Below are 19,310 nucleotides of genomic sequence, written 5' to 3'. Positions count from 1 at the left end.
AGTATCTGAGGCACTTATGTGTATGTTACCATGTCTTCAAAGTAAAATAAGTTGGCTAATATCTTACCTCCAGGACTTTATAATGTAAGGTAGAAAAATTGATAGAGATGAGTATAAAAGTCATCAGACAGCTGGGCACATTAGACAGAAATGTGCTGTCCTAAGAGTACATATAAAATACTGGGTGATTCTAAGTTGGACCAAGTAAAGGGTGAATGACAAGTCAAGCTTTTTGTGCCATTGCAGAAAGGGCAATAATCTTTATATTATTCTTAAGAACCTCGTTACATCCAGATAACCACTGGACAGACTTTGGGCATAGAAATAAAAACAAGTGACATTGATAGTACAGTTATAGGAGAAAGGAAAGTCCTACCCATCAAAATATTTCCTCTACTTGATGTCATCTAATATTCTTTTAGTCTGAGGCTTTGTTTTCTGTTTGGAAATATCTGCACAAGAAATGTCACTAAATTGTGTACTGAGTAGGTAAAGACAAGGGTATTTGTAACCTATTAGTTTAGAAATAAATCAAGTTTGAACAGTACATCATAACATATTTTTGGAGTTTGAACAAAAGCATTTTTCAAACTTGATTTATTTTCCAGTCACTAGCATATAAAACTGTCCAACACCCTTTAGATATTGAGGGGAAAAAACTTTTTTATTTATATTTGTAATTTTCAAAGTTCATTAGTCATCGTGTATTTGAAGTTTGAAAGTACTGCAATTAAGCATTTAATAAACATCTGCAAGAGAATTACTTCTTGAAAGCTTAGGACTTTGTTAGCATAGAATTATACTTTGAGGGGAGACTGGGTGGCAAAGTCAGCTGAGCCTCAGAATCTTGGTTTCAGCTCAGGTTGGGAGGGGTGGTGAGATCAGCCCCACAACAGGCCCCCAGCTCAGTAAGAAGTCTGCTTGAGATTCTCTTTCTGCCCCTCCCCCTCACCTAAAACAAAAAGAATTGTATTTTGAAATAAGTCACGTTCATCATCTTATCCTACCATAAATTTTAAAATCCACTGTCTACAGGGAAAATACTGTATAATTACCATGTTATCTGGCTGATTTTGCAGTTAACTTTTAGGGCCTACTCTGCTCTCATCTGTGGCTATAGATGAATGAACCAGCTTGCTAGAAAAATGTAGTGTAAATTAATTGCATTAGAGTATTTTGCTCAAGATAGGACCTCTGGCCTTGAAAAAGTGTTAACTGCAGTTATTTAACTATTTGTGTGATTATTCTATTAGAAGCCATTTCTCTATATCTCCTTTGATTTTAAACTACAGTTTTACCAATATGGTACTGCACTAGTCACACGTTACTGTCACGTACTTGAATGGTGGGTAGGGCATCTAAGGAACTAAATTTCTGTCTACCTCTAACATAAATTTAAAAATCGATAACCAATTACTGGTAAGTTTTTAGGTATGATCGAAGCAACATAGGCATGTGAATCTACTTTTTCAGCTGTAAATTTTTTGAAATCTAAATACAGATCGAGTTTTTCCAATGAAAATTTAGAAGCCAAATTGAGATGCAGCAAAGTGCAAAATATCCACTAAATTCTAAGACTTGATGTGGAAAAAAAAGTGAAATATCTCATTAAAAATTTTGAATGTTGCTTGTATATTTAAATTATAATATTTTGGACATGTGTTAAAGAATGTATTTTATTAAAATTAATTTCACCTATTTCTCTGTTTTTAAAAGATTTTACTCATTTATTTGACAGAGGGAGGGAGAGGGAGAGAGAGAGCCCAAGCAGGGGAAGTAGTAGAGGGAGAGGGAGAACAGGTTCCCCATTACGCAGGGAGTCTGATGTGGGGCTCAATTCCAGAATCTTGAGATCATGACCTGAACTGAAGGAGGGCACTTAACAGACTGAGCCACCCAGGTGCCCCTAATTTCACCTATTTCTTTTTGCTTTTTAAATGTGGCTACTAGAAAATTTTATTTTATTATTTTTTTAATGCTGGATTCCTTTCTTGAATTATCTAGCTTTCTAAAGTTTTTTCTTAATTAAGATTTTTTTACTTATTTATTTGAGAGAGAGTGAGAGAGACCATGAGTGGGGGGAAAGGGCAGAAGGGGAGAGAAAGAAGCAGATTCCCCACTAAACAGGGAAACAACCTATCAGTAAGCTCCATCCCAGGACCCCAAGATCATGACCTGACCCAGAGGCAGTGCTTAACTGATTGAGCCACCCTGGCACCCCACTACTAGAATATTTTTAATTATATATGTGACTCGCATTCCTATTGGACAGTACTAACTTAGAATTAGCACCCTATGCTTTGTGTTTATTTGTTAAAAGGCAATATACTGGTAACGCTGTGGTCTTAAAAAGTCATATACATAATATTCATGTTTTTTTAATCAGTGAAACTAAACTGTAGTATACAGTAAATTAAGGAATTCAGAACTAAAAATACCATTTGGGGAGAAGTAAGTGATGATTCAACTTCAAGTAATCTCTTACTCAATGTAAGGACTAAAATATACTTTATAAGATAAGTGGCCAGACTGCCAAACTCACACATGGTGAGACATGATGGTGGAGACATTTACTTATAAAATAAACAATTTTGCAGTACCTATTAGGTTGCTGTATATTAGGTTGACCTACATGAAGTTACCTATATTCAATTGGTTCTGATTGAACAAAAACAGAAGTTTATGTGGTTTAATCTGAAAATATCAAGAACCTCAGGAATGCCTGGGTGGCTCAGTGGTTGAGCATCTGCCTTAGACTCAGGTCGTGATCCCAAGGTTATGGGATCGAGTTCTGCCTCAGGCTTCTCATAGGGAGCCTACTTCTCCCTCTGCCTATGTCTCTGCCTCTCTCTGTGTGTCTCCCATGAATAAAGAAAAAAATATATTTTTTAAAAAAACCTCAAAAAATGTCAACACTCTTCCCCTTAGTAATTGTAGCTCTGGGCCGCTATCAGAAGTAAACACACACGTGCATGTATGTTTGTGTAACCTGTGGAGTTCTAGATGTATGTATGTATGACCAGTGGTAGCCAGCCTCCAAGATGCCCCACAGAGGTCCTGTGTCCTGGTATTCACACTCTTGTATAGGCCCCTCCCACATCATACTAGGATCAGTCTGTGTGGCCACTAGAATATGGCAGAAACGATGGTAGGTTACCTCTGAGAATAGGTGACCAGCTGTCAGAGAGGTCTCTGTCCCAGGGTCTTTCTCCCTTTCTGTCTCTCATCACTTATTCTGGGGAAAGCCAGCCTCTATGACAATGGGGACAGTCAGACAAGCTAGGGAAAGGCCCACATGGTGAGAAGCAGAGGTCCCTCAACAACCAGCAAGAAACTGGAGCTTCCCAACAACTACACTCAGCTGAGTGAGCCTGGAAGCAGATTGTCCCCACGTTGTGCCCTCAAATGACTACAGCCATTTGTGTGACACCAACTTCATGAATAACTTGGAGCCACAACCACCCAGCTGGGCTGCTGCTGGATTCCTGACCCACAGAAAATGTGAGATAATAGATGATGATGTTTGAAGCTGCTGAGTTTGGGTCATTTGTTACACAGCAATAAATAACATACATAATCTTTAATGCACAAAGAGGTTCACTCTGCTGTACTTTATAATGGCCCAAACTCAAACCACGATTTAGAACAAGAGAATGTTCTAAAGCAGGGAAATGGTTAAGTAAATTATGGCATGTATTTACTCACGGGGGTATTATGCAATTATTAAAAATATCAGGCAGGATCTATCCTTAGGAATAGACGCGGGCAGTGGAAGCCCATGGGTAGCTTCTAGGAACAACTCAGAGGGAGTCACACCAAGAATGTTGGACCAGGGGCCACCTTTATCAAAGCATGGAGCAAACTTTCTAACCATCCAGTGTTTCGTTTCCCTTTTCTGTTTCCTCTGTGTGTGTGCTTGTAGAGAACACCAGCTACCCTTGCCTGTCCAGCCTCTTCAGCAGCCAGAGTGACTTGAAGGCAGGGACTTAGCACTGGGCTAGAGCAAAGAAAGCATGCCAGGGATGTCACAATCATAAAATGCACCCTTTCCACTTCAGTTTACTTTTTTTGAAGTGCGAAGCAAAACTGTAAGCAGAGTGAAGGTACAACCGGGGCCTCAGCATTATAGACTTATCCAGCAATTGGAAACAAATGAAAACATTTCTAGATACAAAAAGTATATTTTGTAAAAGATCTGATTCCCAGGAATTTAGTATCCGTTTTCTTGTGGATGGAGCATTATAAACTCTCTCTGTAGCTTTTGCCTCCTATTTGGCTTAGTCTTAGCTGTGAAGTTGTTAATAAGTCAAAAACTAAAGATTGCCAAAATTTGGGGGTTTTAAAAATTGCTCTAAATCTTATGTTACTTATTGACTTCCAAGGCCATGCCCAAGTCTTTCTCATTTCCCACATTTTCTTTCTCTTGCCTCCACTTCTTGTTCTCACCGTATTTTGAAGCTGCTTTTTATATTTGAGCCTGTGTGCAGTCCATCCCAGCTGATTGTAATTTCTTACTACAGCACCATTAACTCCAGATCAATGGCTTACTTGACTCACTTGACTTTTTAAAAGAACCAGAATTATTTAACCTTCAAAGCATATGTATGTACGTTAACCCTTAATCTCTCAAACACTCCACCCATGTGTATGAGTTAGACTGATGGCTCTGAGGATTGGAAAGACATGGTGTGGAAATAATGTAGGAAAAATGGCATCTGTGAGGTGGAGGAGATAAATAAAAAATCATATATTAGACTCTTTCATAATTATATGAAAATTCTCTCTCCACCCTTTTCTCACCCTGCAACTGGAGAGGTCTATCTCTCAGCTCAGAATTATAGATATCATGAGCCTTGTTACCTACAGAAGGATGTTGCCTCTCTTAGATGTGTTGGTGAAGAATAAAGCCAGCCTCCATGATGGCCCCTCAACCCCCAATGATGCCCACCTCCTCCTACTCACATCCTTGTGTAGCCTCCTCCCACATTTCACTGGTGCAATATAGCAGAAATGATGGTATGTGACTTCTGAGGTTAGATTATGAAAGACTGCAGGCTTTGTCTTGGGTTCTCTCTTTTGGATCACTCACTCTGGGAAAGGCCTCATTATAAGCCACCTATGGAAAGGCCCCAGAAATGGGGAGGACCTAATGAAGTCTTCTTCAACACCCAACATATAAGGAGTGTGCTTAAAAGCAGATCTTCTAGACCCAGTCAAGTGCCCCACCAGTGAAAGGCCCCACCCTGAGACACCCAGCTAAGGTGCTTCCAGATTCCTGAACTACAGAAACCATGACATAGTGTTTCCTGTTTCAAGCAGCTAAATTGGTGTGATTTGTTACATAGTAGTAGATAACTAAGCAGTAGATTAGCTGGGTTAGACCAAAACCAGGACAAATTTCTTCCACTTTGGAAATGCCATTCCTAAACTCATACTGGAGTATGGTCAGTATATAACCAGCTTTGGCAATTGCCAACACCATATTTGCTTTTGCTATAGTTTTACCAAATCATGAAAAATTTGGTTGAATGGGGTGACTGATTATTCCAATACAAGATTATCATAAGTGTGTAGCCAAATTTTAAATGTATTTTTAACCTACTTTATTTCAAAAAGGTTTTGAAGTGATAGTGATACATTTTACGGCCAGATGCAAAAACCATCCTATAAACAGGGCCACCTGAGTGCAGAGAAATGATGATTCATGACTTTCTTTTAGCTTTTTTTTTTTTTTTTAAGATTTTATTTATTTATTCATGAGAGACACAGAGAGAGGCAGAGACATAGGCAGAGGGAGAAGCAGGCTCCCTATGAGAAGCCTGAGGTGGAACTCGATCCCATAACCTTAGGATCATGACCTGAGCCAAGGCAGATGCTCAACCACTGAGCCACCCAGGTGCCCCTCTTTTTAATATAACTTTTTATAGGGCTTAGAAACAGTGAGTTAAATGTGGTGTTTGAAAAAATAATTTAAAAAACAATAAAATTAAAAGAAATTAGAGTTCCTGAGATGTTTGATTTACCTAATTATTTCTCAATGAGTGTGCTAAATTCGTAATTTTTCTTCTTTTTTTACTTCGGAGAATCTCTTCATTTTGAGACCTTTTGATGAGTTCTCCTGATCACTTAATTTTGCTCAAAGTCTTCTCTCCTACATCTCCAGTATGAGAACAATTACTTAAGTATTGGAATATATGTTTAGGTTAATTCTTTTTTTTTGCAGGCCAACTTTTAAGTTTTCATCGGTTTCCTGAAATTTGCCACTGAATTTATTTTATTTTATTTATAAATAACAAATCATGTTCTTTTATGACTCCAAAAATCATTACTTTTGCACATCCAGGAGGCCTCCCACAGGTCATTTTAGAAGGTATGAATTTTAAGCCCAGGGTTGTGAAGTGATGGTTACAGGCTGTAGATGGCCCACAGATGGATGGGGTTTATTTGGCTTGCATTATATTGTCTCACAGAGTGTTCTTAAAAAAAAAAAAAAAAAAAAAAAAGCCAACACTTAAAAACTGGGCAATTTCACATTAAAAATCAGATTTCTGGGGATCCCTGGGTGGCGCAGTGGTTTGGCGCCTGCCTTTGGCCCAGGGCGCGATCCTGGAGACTTGGGATCGAATCCCACGTCGGGCTCCCTGCATGGAGCCTGCTTCTCCCTCTGCCTGTGTCTCTGCCTCTCTCTCTCTCTCTGTGACTATCGTGAATAAATAAATAAAATCTTTAAAAAAAAAAAATTCTACTTAAAAAAAAAATCAGATTTCTGGCTTCTCTTGAAAAATTATAGGCCTATATTCTCACATAGCAACCCTGGACTCAAGCTAAGTAATTGCTGCTGCTTGTAGCTGGTGCATATACTTTTCCTGTTTTGTACTGCTACCCCACTTAGTATTTTTCTTACACCTTCTGTCTTCACTTATTTGACTTACTTGCCTGGGCCCTGTGGACATGTGAGTTTGCCACTCCAGATCTAAACAAACAACCTTCCCCAGCAATTAAGAGGAGGACTTGAAGCCAGCAAGCCTGTGTGAGCTGAGCCCTGTTAAAACAAAATCCCTTTTCCCTGACTTCCCTGTTACAGTCATGCCTGTTATATATGCTGATGGGCATTCCTGTCCTCCTCTTGTCAACATAAAGTCATTTCTAACATTCCATTAATCCAGCTTTAGATAGCATTAATTTTATGAATGTTGTTGTCCTTTATGCAGTGTCTTTTTGTTTTACAATGGAAGTATACTGAGTATTTTTGATTTTACTAAATTAATGTTTTTGATCCATTGAAGTTGTAACACTTCACACCTGTTAGAGTGTACTGCAAATTCAGCCTTTATTTTGTTAGGAAAAGAAAAACCCAAGACAAAAGCCCAGGTCCCAAGAACAGCACAGAATAAAATTCTTAAGAAAAGGCAACTGTGTGAGAAGCAATGAGTTCTCACCCAAATTTTTCATATTAAGAATACACAAAGAATTGTAGGCACATAAGCCCTTACAGATATTATTAGAAAGGATCATGGAAAAACTGAGAGTCAGAAGTGTGAAGGGTGACCACCCTTGTCATGGTCCCAGGGAGGAGTCTGCCTTACATCCTTCACTCAACAATGAGCTGTTCATGAGGCCCAATAGAACCAGTTATTCCTTTACTGAAAGCAGCTGACCATCAGATCTGAGGATTGTATATTCAGTTTTCCATATGTCTGCAATAAATGGCTTTCATTATTATTTATGAAAAAGGGAAGTGCTATTGTATAGTTTTATACCCTCTGACAATTTGCAGTCTAAAATATTGTTATAAATTAATAATGTTTCACATTTTAAAAATAATATTTTAACTTAAATGTAATAAGGGCATACATTAAGACAAGAGGGCAAGTGTAAAAGAGTAAATGGATAGTATTTCTACTATATATTAGTAATTTTCAAAAGATTTCCAATTTTCAAAATGCTTAAAGGAGGCATACCCCACCATTTTTATTTTTATTTATTTATTTTTGATGAAAGACAGAGAAGCAGGCTCCCTGCAAGGAGCCTGATGTGGGACTGGATCCCAGGACTCTGGGATCACACGCTGAGCCAAAGGCAGACGCTCAACCAGTGAGCCACCCAGCTGTCCCCATACCATTTTATTTTTATTTTTATTTTTTTCCATTTTTTTAAATAGAAAATTTCTTCTATATTGAGAAATAAGCTAAAATGTTTATATTTTTTCTTTATAATAGCATTATTAGTATAGTTAGCATAGCAGTGGCTGTGTGTATGGACAAAGACATGTTCATATTTCTTTTATTTAAAAAAATTATAATCACATCAAAGAAAATTTGGCAAATTGAGAAGAAAAATATATCAGCAATAGTACCACCAATCCACTATAAATCCTGTTAGTATGTTGGTTATATTAACATAACCCTCTTTCTCTGCATTTTTCTTTGTATAACTACTTCTAATATTGCTTGTTATCTAACAGGATAATTATGTGAATGTTATTGCATAAGATTTATTTTTTGAAAATGAACTTTTAAAGTTATATTTAAAATTTTAAATGAAGCTATTTTCAGGCACTGAGATAAATTTCTTGACTCACTGCTTTTCTTTGGTCAAACCTGTAATGAGCATGTGAGTCTGTGTATATCAATCTTTGATTTCATGAGTATGAAGAATTATTGAACAACCAAAACTGATTTTCAAATTAGAGTTAGAAATGAACTCCAAGAGATTTCTTTTATGGGAAGGAATTTTTTAGGGGCGGAGGGAGGAATTTTTAAATGTACCAGAATTTGCATGTGCTTTGGTTACCATTGCTTTTTTTTCAGAATAGAAAAGCATAGGACAAAAGAAACCGGGAAAAGGAAGTAATGTGGGAGGGCACTGCCTGCTACACTCCTACATATGCATTTTCCCCAACCACTCCACAGACTTGACTCCTAGCTCTTTCTTGTAGTGGTCTGTTTGTGCATTCACCCTGAGCCAACTCTGCTCGAACAGAAAAGTATTTTACTCTATACTGCTTCTCCAAGATCTAGCCAAGTTTCTAGCACATAGTATAAGCACTTAATGAACACCCTATAACCAGAGGAAGAGAGGAAAATATGTAAATATACTGAGCATGAAAGAGGACAGGATTATTGTGATGTTTTGGCTGTAAGTTACAGAATATCAAGTACAAATGGCCTAAAAATAGGGACATTTTTTATTTTACGTGACACAGAAGTTCAGAGTCAGGGCAGTTCCAAGCTTGGTTATGAAGCTGAACAGTGTCATGGAGGACACAGATGTTTTTCATTTCTGTACTCAACCATCCTCAGAATATTGGTGATTTCTTCCGCTAACATTGCAAGATGGTTGTAAGAGTTGCAGATGTCATTCGTACACTTGACCATGTCCAGCAAAGAGTTGGTGTTTCTTTCTGTGTGTATCTATTGCTGACAGAGAAAAAAACCTTTCACAGAGCCTTCTAGTTGACTTCTACTCACGCCTTGGCTGACAAAGGCTACTGTGTAGACACCAACACTGACTGGCACAGAAATGCCAGAGGAAGCAATAGTAGGCAAGAGGAGAAAGATATGCCATAGGAAAAAGGGGGGTGACAGAGGCAGGATGAAAGAGTCTGCAGTGTATGTAATATAGCACAGCGTGCATTCTCTAGGCCTGCTGTATTCTTTCTTGTATATACACTGCCTTCCTTATACCTTATATGTGTAGGAAGGTAGCTGAATATTATCATTTATAAATAATAGTGTGTTTCTGATCCCAGGTTTTATAGAACCATATAAATCTGGAGATGTGATGTATATGACATCTCAAGTACAGAACTGGGAGGCCCAACCCATGTTGTTGGAAGCTTCATTACCTTCACAGTAAATCTTTCTCCAGTGCCATCACTGGCCTTCCCCACATTTAACATCACTACTCTGGAGAGAATAGAAAACAGCTGAGAATGGGATTGGGTAACAAGTCAGAAGGACAGAGTTTGTTTTCATATGAACATATAGAGTTCAGGAAAAGGAGGATATGGCACTCTAAACAGTTATTCAAGAAAAGGATAAAATGCATGGGAATTACAAAGATAGTAGATTTTTTTTTTAAAAAGAAACTTAGTTATTAATAATACTTTTAAACAGTTATAGTTTATGGCACATTCCTACTCTTAGAAAGTATAAATAAAAGTGAGCAAACATAAGTAGATGAACTAATCTTTATACTATCTCAAAATAAAATGTGCAGCCCATTACAGATCTCCCTCAACTTACAATAGGGTTATGTCCTGGTAAATCCATTGCAAACTGAAAATATCCTAAGTTGAAAATGCATTTGCTAGACCTAATCTACTGACCATCATAGCTTAGCCTCGCCTACCTGAAATGTGCTCAAAACACTTAAATTAGCCTATAGTTGGGCAAAATCACCTAACACAAAGCCCATTTTATAATAAAGTGCTGCATACCTTGTGTAATTGGTTAAATACTGCAAGTGAGAACTGGAATGACTGTATGGGTGCAGCATGGTTGTAACCCTATTGGTTGTTTAGCCTCATGATCATGTGGCTGACAGAGCTGAGGCCTGGGGCCACTGCCCAACATCACGAGAGAGTATTGTACTGTGTATGTATCACTAGCCTGGGAAAAGATCCAAATTCAAAATTTAAATTGCAATTTCTGGGCAGCCCGGGCGGCTCAGCGGTTTAGCGCCGCCTTCGGCCCAGGGTGTGATCCTGGAGACCCCGGATGGAGTCTCACATCGGGCTCCCTGCATGGAACCTATTGCTCCCTCTGCCTGTGTCTCTGCCTCTCTCTGTGTGTGTCTCTCATGAATGAATAAATAAAATCTTTTAATAAATAAATAGCCATTTCTGCTGAATGTATATTGCTTTTGCTCCATCATAAAGTTGAAAAACCTTAAGCCAAACCATCCTAAGTTGGGGACTGTCTGTGTATATATTCAGGTGCCCTTAAATATGTACACATAAAGTTAATATTACCATACAACACCTGTATAATTTGGACTGAACTGAATTAAGTAGCATGTTACTAATTAACATAAAATATGAAAATTATATCTATAAGTTACATATAATATCACACTTTATGCTTTCTTTCCATTTCCCTTGGGTAGGGGTGGTAGGAGAAATAAAGTAATCACCTGTTTCATCTGCTGTCTTATTGGTCTTCGGGCAGTTGCAGTAGAATCCCAGAGAACATTCTGAGGAATCTGTTATATTGCCAGGTTGATATTCCAGTCTGTTGCTGTTGTCTTTTTTTTTTTTTTTTAACCATCTTCCTCTTATCTTCCTCTTGTTCTCAAGATTACATATTAGCTTCCCATTGTATTTCATATTTCACGTTAGATTTTTTCAAATTGAAATATATTTGCTAATCAATGTAGTGTTAATTTGTAGAAGTGTGTCGTCTGCACCAGAGTTGAATGAGTCTGGCACATAATAACCTTTCGTTGATACATGTTTAATGAAAGCATGAATGAATCATTTATATAATAGAACTTCTAGGATAATTATAATAATTGAAGGAAAACAAATATTGGACACTATAACCTGTGTTTTCTAACATTATTTCCTTTTAGAAAATGTGATATCACCAATCTTTTGAAAAACTAAACACTGTATTTTTTTAATTAAAGACTTTAAGTGATATGCTAAATAGATATCTTAGCTTGGCTATTAAGACATAAATTGCTAAGGCACTACAAATCTGGGAAAATGAGAAAATAATTTGAAAAGAAGAGATTCTAGAAATGGGTATATGTGATTTAGTAAGAGAGACCATGAATACAATGAGGGGAGAATCTGTAACTATGTATGGTGTTTTATGCTTCTCAAAAGGCCTATTTTTACATATATATTATATGGGTCTGCCTGCTTGTTTCCCATTCTCTATAATTTAAAATGTGTTATTTTTATAGTTTGTCTTGGACACATAAGCAAATCAGCATGTATACTCAAATGATTTTATTTCTGACATGTGAAATGGTTAAAATAAATTTATTCCTGTATCTAAACATTAACATTTACATATTAAAATATGTTATTCAGTTGTGGATCTCATTTTATGTGTACAATGAAGGTACACCTTTTAATTCTGAGTAAGTTAAAAAAATCTTTTAAAAGTATTATAAGATGAAAGGAATTTAAAAATTGACATTATTGGCACAAGATTCGTGCTAATGTTTACTCATGTAAATAGCACAAAATACTGCCTAATTAGTGTGGTTGGTAAATTTTTGGTACTTTAATTTTCTCTGTTATTGTAAACCATGCATAAAATGCTTGCCTATTGAGAAGTGCAGAATTGTCAGAGCTTAAACAGCTGACATCTGCTTACTCTCTTAAAAAAAAAAAAAAAAAAAAAGAATAACAAGCCATTTCAGCCTAATCTACCTCAAATGTGTTCATGTAAATGGAGGTCCATCTATTGACCTGTATTCTTTTCAGCTCAGGATTGGTCCACATGGTTTATGAAACCAGGAAGGCTGATTTGAAATGCAGATGTCGAGACAGTGAAGTACACCCTCCCCTTTTTTCTTTGCTGTATCTGTCAGGGTGAAAAATGGCTTGCACAAGGGTCAGTCACCCATACTCACTTAATTACTTTTCTTGGACCCACAGAACTGTCACAAGCTGTGGTGGATGCGGGAGCTGTTCCTCTTTTAGTACTCTGTATCCAGGAGCCAGAAATTGCTTTGAAAAGGGTTGCTGCTTCGGCCCTCAGTGATATTTCAAAGCATTCTCCAGAGTTAGCACAGACAGTAGTGGACGTGGGAGCCATTGCTCACTTGGCCCAGATGATCCTGAACCCTGATTCTAAATTAAAGGTATTTAAAAATAAGGTTGAGAAACAAATCAGGCTTCCAAGAAAATAGAAATGTGGGTAGGTTAATATTACTATACATTTAAAAATCATTAGTAAATTTATCATTGAAAACAGATACAGATATGTTATATATTTGGTCTTTTAATGCATGAACCTTTTGCTATAAACATTAGATGGTAGACTTATCTGGTTAAAATATGTAGCATCGGTATTAACATTGATCATTAAAATAAGGAATTACATAATGATTGGATCTCAGGGTTGGAAGGTACCTAAAGTTCTTCTGGCCCACCACTATTATATTTACGTTTCTTATGAAAATTGCCATATTTATCTCAGTCTTTTTTATAGCTTTCTAACATTTGATCTTTAGTTAATAGTCAATTATACTTTCACATTCTAGTGGTTACATTCTATAAGATTTTAAAATTGTTAATGTTAACTAAGTAATGGAAAGCTGTTTGAAATGTTATCAGCATGATGCCAAAACTCAGATTATACTTTGCGTGATCATTTTTGTACTACATGTATCATAAATTAACAATGTGAGTATTAATTAAGGAATACTATTCATGCAAAGGTCATATTCTTCAATCATCTGCATAGATAAGAGATTTAAATAGTGTGCAGAAGAATGAAGGCATTTAATTTGGGAATTAGGGAATTTAAGAAATTGAGTATCTAGGTATGAGACCAGGAATTGACTGTCTCAAGACTCCTAAATCTAAGGTTGTGTTAGAAACATAATTGTTTTTTTCCTTTTTAAGAAGGAACTTGAGTGTGTATAAGGCTGTATAAATCAGAACTCTACAGCAAGCCGTATGCCATGTTTTGTTTTATTTTGGTTTTTCCTTAACAGCATCAGGTCCTTTCAGCTCTTAGTCAGATTGCAAAACATTCTGTGGATCTGGCAGAGATGGTGGTGGAAGCAGAGATCTTTCCAGTTGTACTTACCTGTCTGAAGGACAAAGATGAATACGTGAAGAAAAATGCTTCTACTCTAATTAGAGAGATTGCAAAACATACACCTGAGGTAAAAAAAATTTTTTAAGGTGTTAAAATACAGTAATATGTAGTTAGTTTTAGTTTTTAAGCAAAACATCAACTTGTTTACAAGGCATGAGTGCTGTGCCACATGATCTGGTCAGGGCTTCTCACCTCAGCAGTACAGACATTTGGGACTAGGTAATTCTTTGTTGTGGGGCGCTGACCCTGTGCACTGTCAGGTGGTTATTGAGCAGCAATCCCTGGCCTCTGCCCTCTAGATGCCAGTAGCACCCCTAACCTTATCATGATAAAAATGTCTCCCTATATCACCAGATGCTTCCCAGGAGACAAAGGGCCCCTAGTTGAGAACCACTGGGTTATATCAATGGAGTTTGAATCTAAAATCTCAGTTTTTAATAATTGTCTGCTTTCCATTTCTAGACCTAGAGCAGGGGGTGGACTTTAGTCATCCTTGTCATTCTAGGTCAGCTGGGAGGAGTAAGAGAGGGACAGATACCTCCAGGTCTGAAGAGACCACATGGCCCACAGCCTAGTATAACCCCTCTACTAATTGCTGGAGTTCTCAGATGCTAAAGGAATCTGGGTGGATTCTGAAGTTGTACATTTTTCCATGTGTATTTTGACTCATCAATTTTCATTTCACTCAACTTAGTCCTCATTCTTTACGTCACCTAACATCTTCATTTGGTTGAGATTTTTCAGGACTGAAGTGCAATCAGCTAGTAGTCATTGCTAGCAAAGGGGGGATAATTAGGCTAGAATATTTCAAGTCTGACATTGTCTTTTAGCATTCAGTGATTAATCTGTTTCATGTTCACACATTGTGATTGGGGGTTTCAGTAGTTAGCTAGTTATGAACTAGCCCTAGGCTTAGTGTCTCAGTGAGGAATTTTGACATCTATTAAGGATAAAAGTTGTGTTATTGATGCATGAAAAACTGAACCAGAGTGGCTCCTCACAATGAGTATATCTGCTCACTTGAAATAGCAGGATTATTATACTTGTACTTTTTTTTTCATGCCTTAAAATTATTTTAAAAAATTTTTTATTAAAAAAAATTTTTTTTATTAACTTATTTTATTTAGATTCAATTGGTTAACACATCATTAGTTTCGTATGTAGAATTCAGTAATTCATCAGTTTCAAATAACGCCCAGTGCTCATTATATCATGTACCCTCCTTAATGCCCATCACCTGGTTACCCCATCCCCCCACCCACCTCCTCTCCAGCAACCCTCAGTTTGTTTCCTGTAGTTAAGAGTCTTTTATGGTTTGTCTCCCTCTCTGATTTTGTCTTATTTTATTTTTCCCTCCCTTCCCCTATGCTCCTCTCTTTTGTTTCTTAAATTCCACATATGAGCAAAACCATATGATAATTGTCTTTCTCTGATTGACTTATTTCACTGAGCATAATACCCTCCAGTTCCATCTATGTCAATGTATGTTTCCTTAATGAATATAACAATCTTACTAAATGATATTTCAAATTTTGCCAGATGTTTTTTAGGTCCTAAACAAAAAAAAATCAGACAAGGCTAAAGTAATATTTAAAGATAATCTCATGTATCATAGTCACGATGATCTGACTCTCTTTTCCTCCTAGCTTTCACAGTTGATAGTTAACGCAGGAGGAGTGGCTGCCGTGATTGATTGTATCGGGTCCTGCAAAGGAAACATAAGACTGCCTGGCATCATGATGCTTGGTTATGTAGCAGCTCATTCTGAGAACCTGGCAATGGCAGTGATCATTTCCAAGGTCTGTGTGGATTTGGCCTTATCTCAACTTGTTATTAACCCACCATGGAGTGTAGCCTTAGCACATAGTAGGTGCTCAAAAAATATTTGTTGAATGAATAAATATTGCTCTCCCAAAGAATGCTTCAAAAGCTGTGTGCTTATGGCCTCTCTGGCAACCCTCTAGGGTGTGGGTTTCTTATCAGCATAGAAAACCTGCTGCTGTATGTTAAACAGAAGTGCGGCTTGGGTTGGTGTTTTTTTTTTTTTTTTTTTTTCCCCTTGCTAATCCTCAGAATAAAGAGGAACCTCAAATCTTTATTTTCTACCTATTCCTTGGTAATTCTTTGCTTCACTCCCTTTTTATCCTGTGCTTGTCCTTTTGTTCTTCTATTACCAAAGACTATGGTAGTGACTAGAGCATAGTGCTTTCCAAAGGGTCACCATGGGGATATTATTGGGATTTTTGATTTGCAGTTCTTTTGTGCATAGTCAGAAAGCTTACACATAGGAAGAAGGATGAAAGAAGCAATTTTTTGCTTCCTGTATTTCTTCCCTAAACTAACCAGGAGGCATTCCCCTCCTTTGCTCTAGGGTTGCTGCTGGCCTCTCCCACCTAGTTTGCCTTTCAGTGAGTGAAAGATTGGGGTAGTAGCAGCAGCAGTTCGAGGCACACCACCCAGCGCTGCATTATTCTTTCCTTGTCCTATGCAGTACCATAAGGACTAGTAACAACAACTCCTATTTCTATAACACTTTGTAATTATTGAAGCACATTCACATTCCTTATCTCATTTGATAGTCATAACAACTGAGGCCCATAGTCAGATAAGGGTATCTTCCCTTCCTCTTGCCCCTTCAGTCTTGATATATCCCAGAAGTATAGAGTTTCTGGAAAGTTGCCTCATTTTTTTTTAAGATTTTATTTATTAATTCATGAGACACACACACACACACACACACACAGAGGCACAGACACAGGCAGAAGCAGGCTCCATGCAGGGAGCCTGATGTGGGACTTGATCCCGGGTCTCCAGGATCACACCCTGGGCTGAAGGCGGCGCTAGACTGCTGAGCCACCCAGGCTGCCCAGGTTGCCTCATTTTGAAGACAGATCTGATCTTTTTTGTATTGGCAGACAATTTTTAGTTTAAGAAAAATAAAAGCCAAAAGAAGCCAAAAGAGAGATATGGCAGGTTTCTTCAGGAAATTAGTCTTACTAATAACTGAAAAATAAAAGCCAAAAGAAGCCAAAAGAGAGATATGGCATGTTTCCTCAGGAAATTAGTCTTACTAATAACTGAATTTAAAGGTGGACAAAAAGAAAATATACATGATCATTTGGCCTTTGCTATGGTAGCCTGATCTTATGACACTGACTTTTGTATATTAAATTTAAGGTGATAATTATTATAGTCTCAAATTAGGTAGAAAATTATGCCTATACAGAATCTGGAATTAGAGTTTGATTACTTGAGTCTTCCTTGGGTATATAAACTGTGGTGTATTTGAGATCCTTTAGTTAATTCTGTTTGATTACTAAGATAAAATTGAAGTCTATGTAAAATATAAGTACATGATATCTGTGTAACAAAGTAATCATTTCTACTTTGACATTTAATCATGTTAAAATGGGCAAAACTATCATTTAAAAATTGGACGAAAGAAATGAAAATTATTTACTATTTCAAGAAAGTTTTGAATGAATGTATTTCATCTAAAAGTTACTTAAATAGGATTCTTGCTCTTTCATTTGATTTTGGATCTATAATAGTTATTTTGTTCTCAGATCTATTATACTTGGTGAAAGGCATTTTTAAAAAAGGATTCTAAATTAACTCTTTAAACAAAGGACAATAAAAGATTTTAAAAACCCTAAACATTTTAATTTTGTCACAGTGGAATCTGGTTTTGCCTATAATATACTAGTCTGTGGCATCTGTTGTTTGGTTAAATGCCTCTCTATTTTGGGAGTAAACGCTAGCAGAGATATTCTTAGTTTAGTTGGATTGTTACAGATAATTAAGGTAAATTAGTTCTAGTCATTTTATTGACTTGAAAAATGACAGCCCCTGTGATGTGCTCATTTATTGAACCGTTTAGGAAAAAAAGGATCAAGGCCAAAATGATTCCTTCTAATGTTTGAGAGACACGGAAGACTCTTTAATCCTGCTCTAGATTCATAACACTTGCTCTTTTGATCAACGCTGCAGGGTGTGCCTCAGTTGTCAGTCTGCTTGTCAGAAGAACCAGAAGATCATATTAAGGCTGCTGCTGCTTGGGCCTTAGGACAGATTGGGAGACACACTCCAGAGCACGCACGGGCTGTTGCGGTCACAAACACCTTGCCAGTTCTACTGTCATTGTACATGTCAACAGAAAGTTCTGAGGATCTTCAAGTAAAAGTAAGTGCTTAATTTTTAACAGTCATATGAAGATTTGTTACATTTGACTCGTTCTTAATTTTAGGGGCATCTGGGTGCTGCAGTTGGTTAAGCATCTGCATCAGCTCAGGTCACGATCTCAGGGTTCTGGGATGGAGCCTTGGGTCAGCTCCCTGCTCAGCAGGGAGTCTGCTTTTCCCTCTGCCTCCACCCCTCCCCCTTAGCTTGTGCATGCTCTGTCTCTCAAATAAATGAATACAATCTTTTAAAAAATATGTCATTTTAAATGTTTTAATTATCATTATGGATAATGTTGATTTTATTAGTCAAAAAATACAAATTTATCAGAACTGAGGTAGCTCTCCTTCAAAAATGGGTTACCCTTATTTCTAACAGTGATAATTTTAAATAAAGTTCTCTATAGGTGCAAAGTGGTTTGTAAAATGAATGTCTGGCTTTTGCATTCTGCATTCATGTTGACTTTTCTTATGGAATAGGAATTGAATAATAGAACTTTGAGGTGGAATTATAACTGTAGTCCAGTTAACATAAAAAAATTGAGTCCAAAAGAATTTAAGGTGCTATTGAAAGGCATAATGGAACTGGTCAGAGGGTATTCCTGGAAGCTATGTTCCATCTTTCTTAACTCTGCTCTAGTTTTTAATTATATGCTTTGTGTTTGTTCCTTAAAAGAAAAATGTTCAAAAGATGCATTTTATTTATTTTTTTAAAGTGAAAGCATTTTTAAAATTTTTATTTCTTTATTTGAGAGACAGAAAAAGAGTGAGCAAGAAAAAGAGGGAGTACGAGCAGGGTGAGGGGTAGAGGGAGAAGCAGACTCCCTGCTGAGCAGGGATTCCCAACATGGGGCTTGATTCCAGGACTCCGGGATCATGACCTGAGCAGAAGGCAGACACTTAACCAACTGAGCCACCCACATGTCCCTAAGTTAAACGTTTTAAAATCATGCATTTTTTAAATAGCATGCTTTCTGGAAAAAAAATATCACTGGCTATTTAGAATGATTGGCAGAACATTAATTAGGATGGGTTGTTTAATACTTTTAAAATTTCAATGAAAGAAAACAATGTTTCCCAGCATAACTCCCTTAAGAAAACATGTGCCTTTTTTGAAAGGAGTTTTCAGAATTGACTTGGATTGAGGAAAGTGCACAGAAAAGATAGTAACTCAAAATAAAATTAACAAGAGTAAGTTAGAGGACATTTAAATTTAGTTAATAAATAAATAGGAAAGCACATTGGCTGAAGCAACTTTAGATGGTAGTTTACTTGAACTATATAGCTGAGGGACTCTGAAAGTTAGGTTATGTAGTGAGTCATTAATTGTATTTATAAATTTTAT

At 37.0% G+C, this 19,310-nt stretch overlaps 1 protein-coding gene across 3 annotated transcripts in view; it reads left to right on the top strand.

Annotated features, from left to right (window-relative positions):
• Positions 1-19,310, top strand: part of SPAG6 (sperm associated antigen 6) — a 72,965-nt gene that overhangs the window by 28,874 nt on the left and 24,781 nt on the right. For all 3 annotated transcript variants that reach the window (XM_077896837.1, XM_077896835.1, XM_077896836.1), the window contains 4 exons: positions 12,617-12,822; positions 13,681-13,854; positions 15,434-15,586; positions 17,778-17,969. In XM_077896837.1, the coding sequence (XP_077752963.1) occupies positions 12,617-12,822; positions 13,681-13,854; positions 15,434-15,586; positions 17,778-17,969 (725 nt within the window). The remainder of the gene's footprint in view (positions 1-12,616; positions 12,823-13,680; positions 13,855-15,433; positions 15,587-17,777; positions 17,970-19,310) is intronic.

The sequence above is a fragment of the Canis aureus genome, chromosome 5 (genome assembly GCF_053574225.1).
Source record: "Canis aureus isolate CA01 chromosome 5, VMU_Caureus_v.1.0, whole genome shotgun sequence".
NCBI lineage: Eukaryota > Metazoa > Chordata > Mammalia > Carnivora > Canidae > Canis > Canis aureus.
Note: the sequence above shows the minus strand (reverse complement) of the source record. Positions and strands in the feature narration are given on the sequence as shown.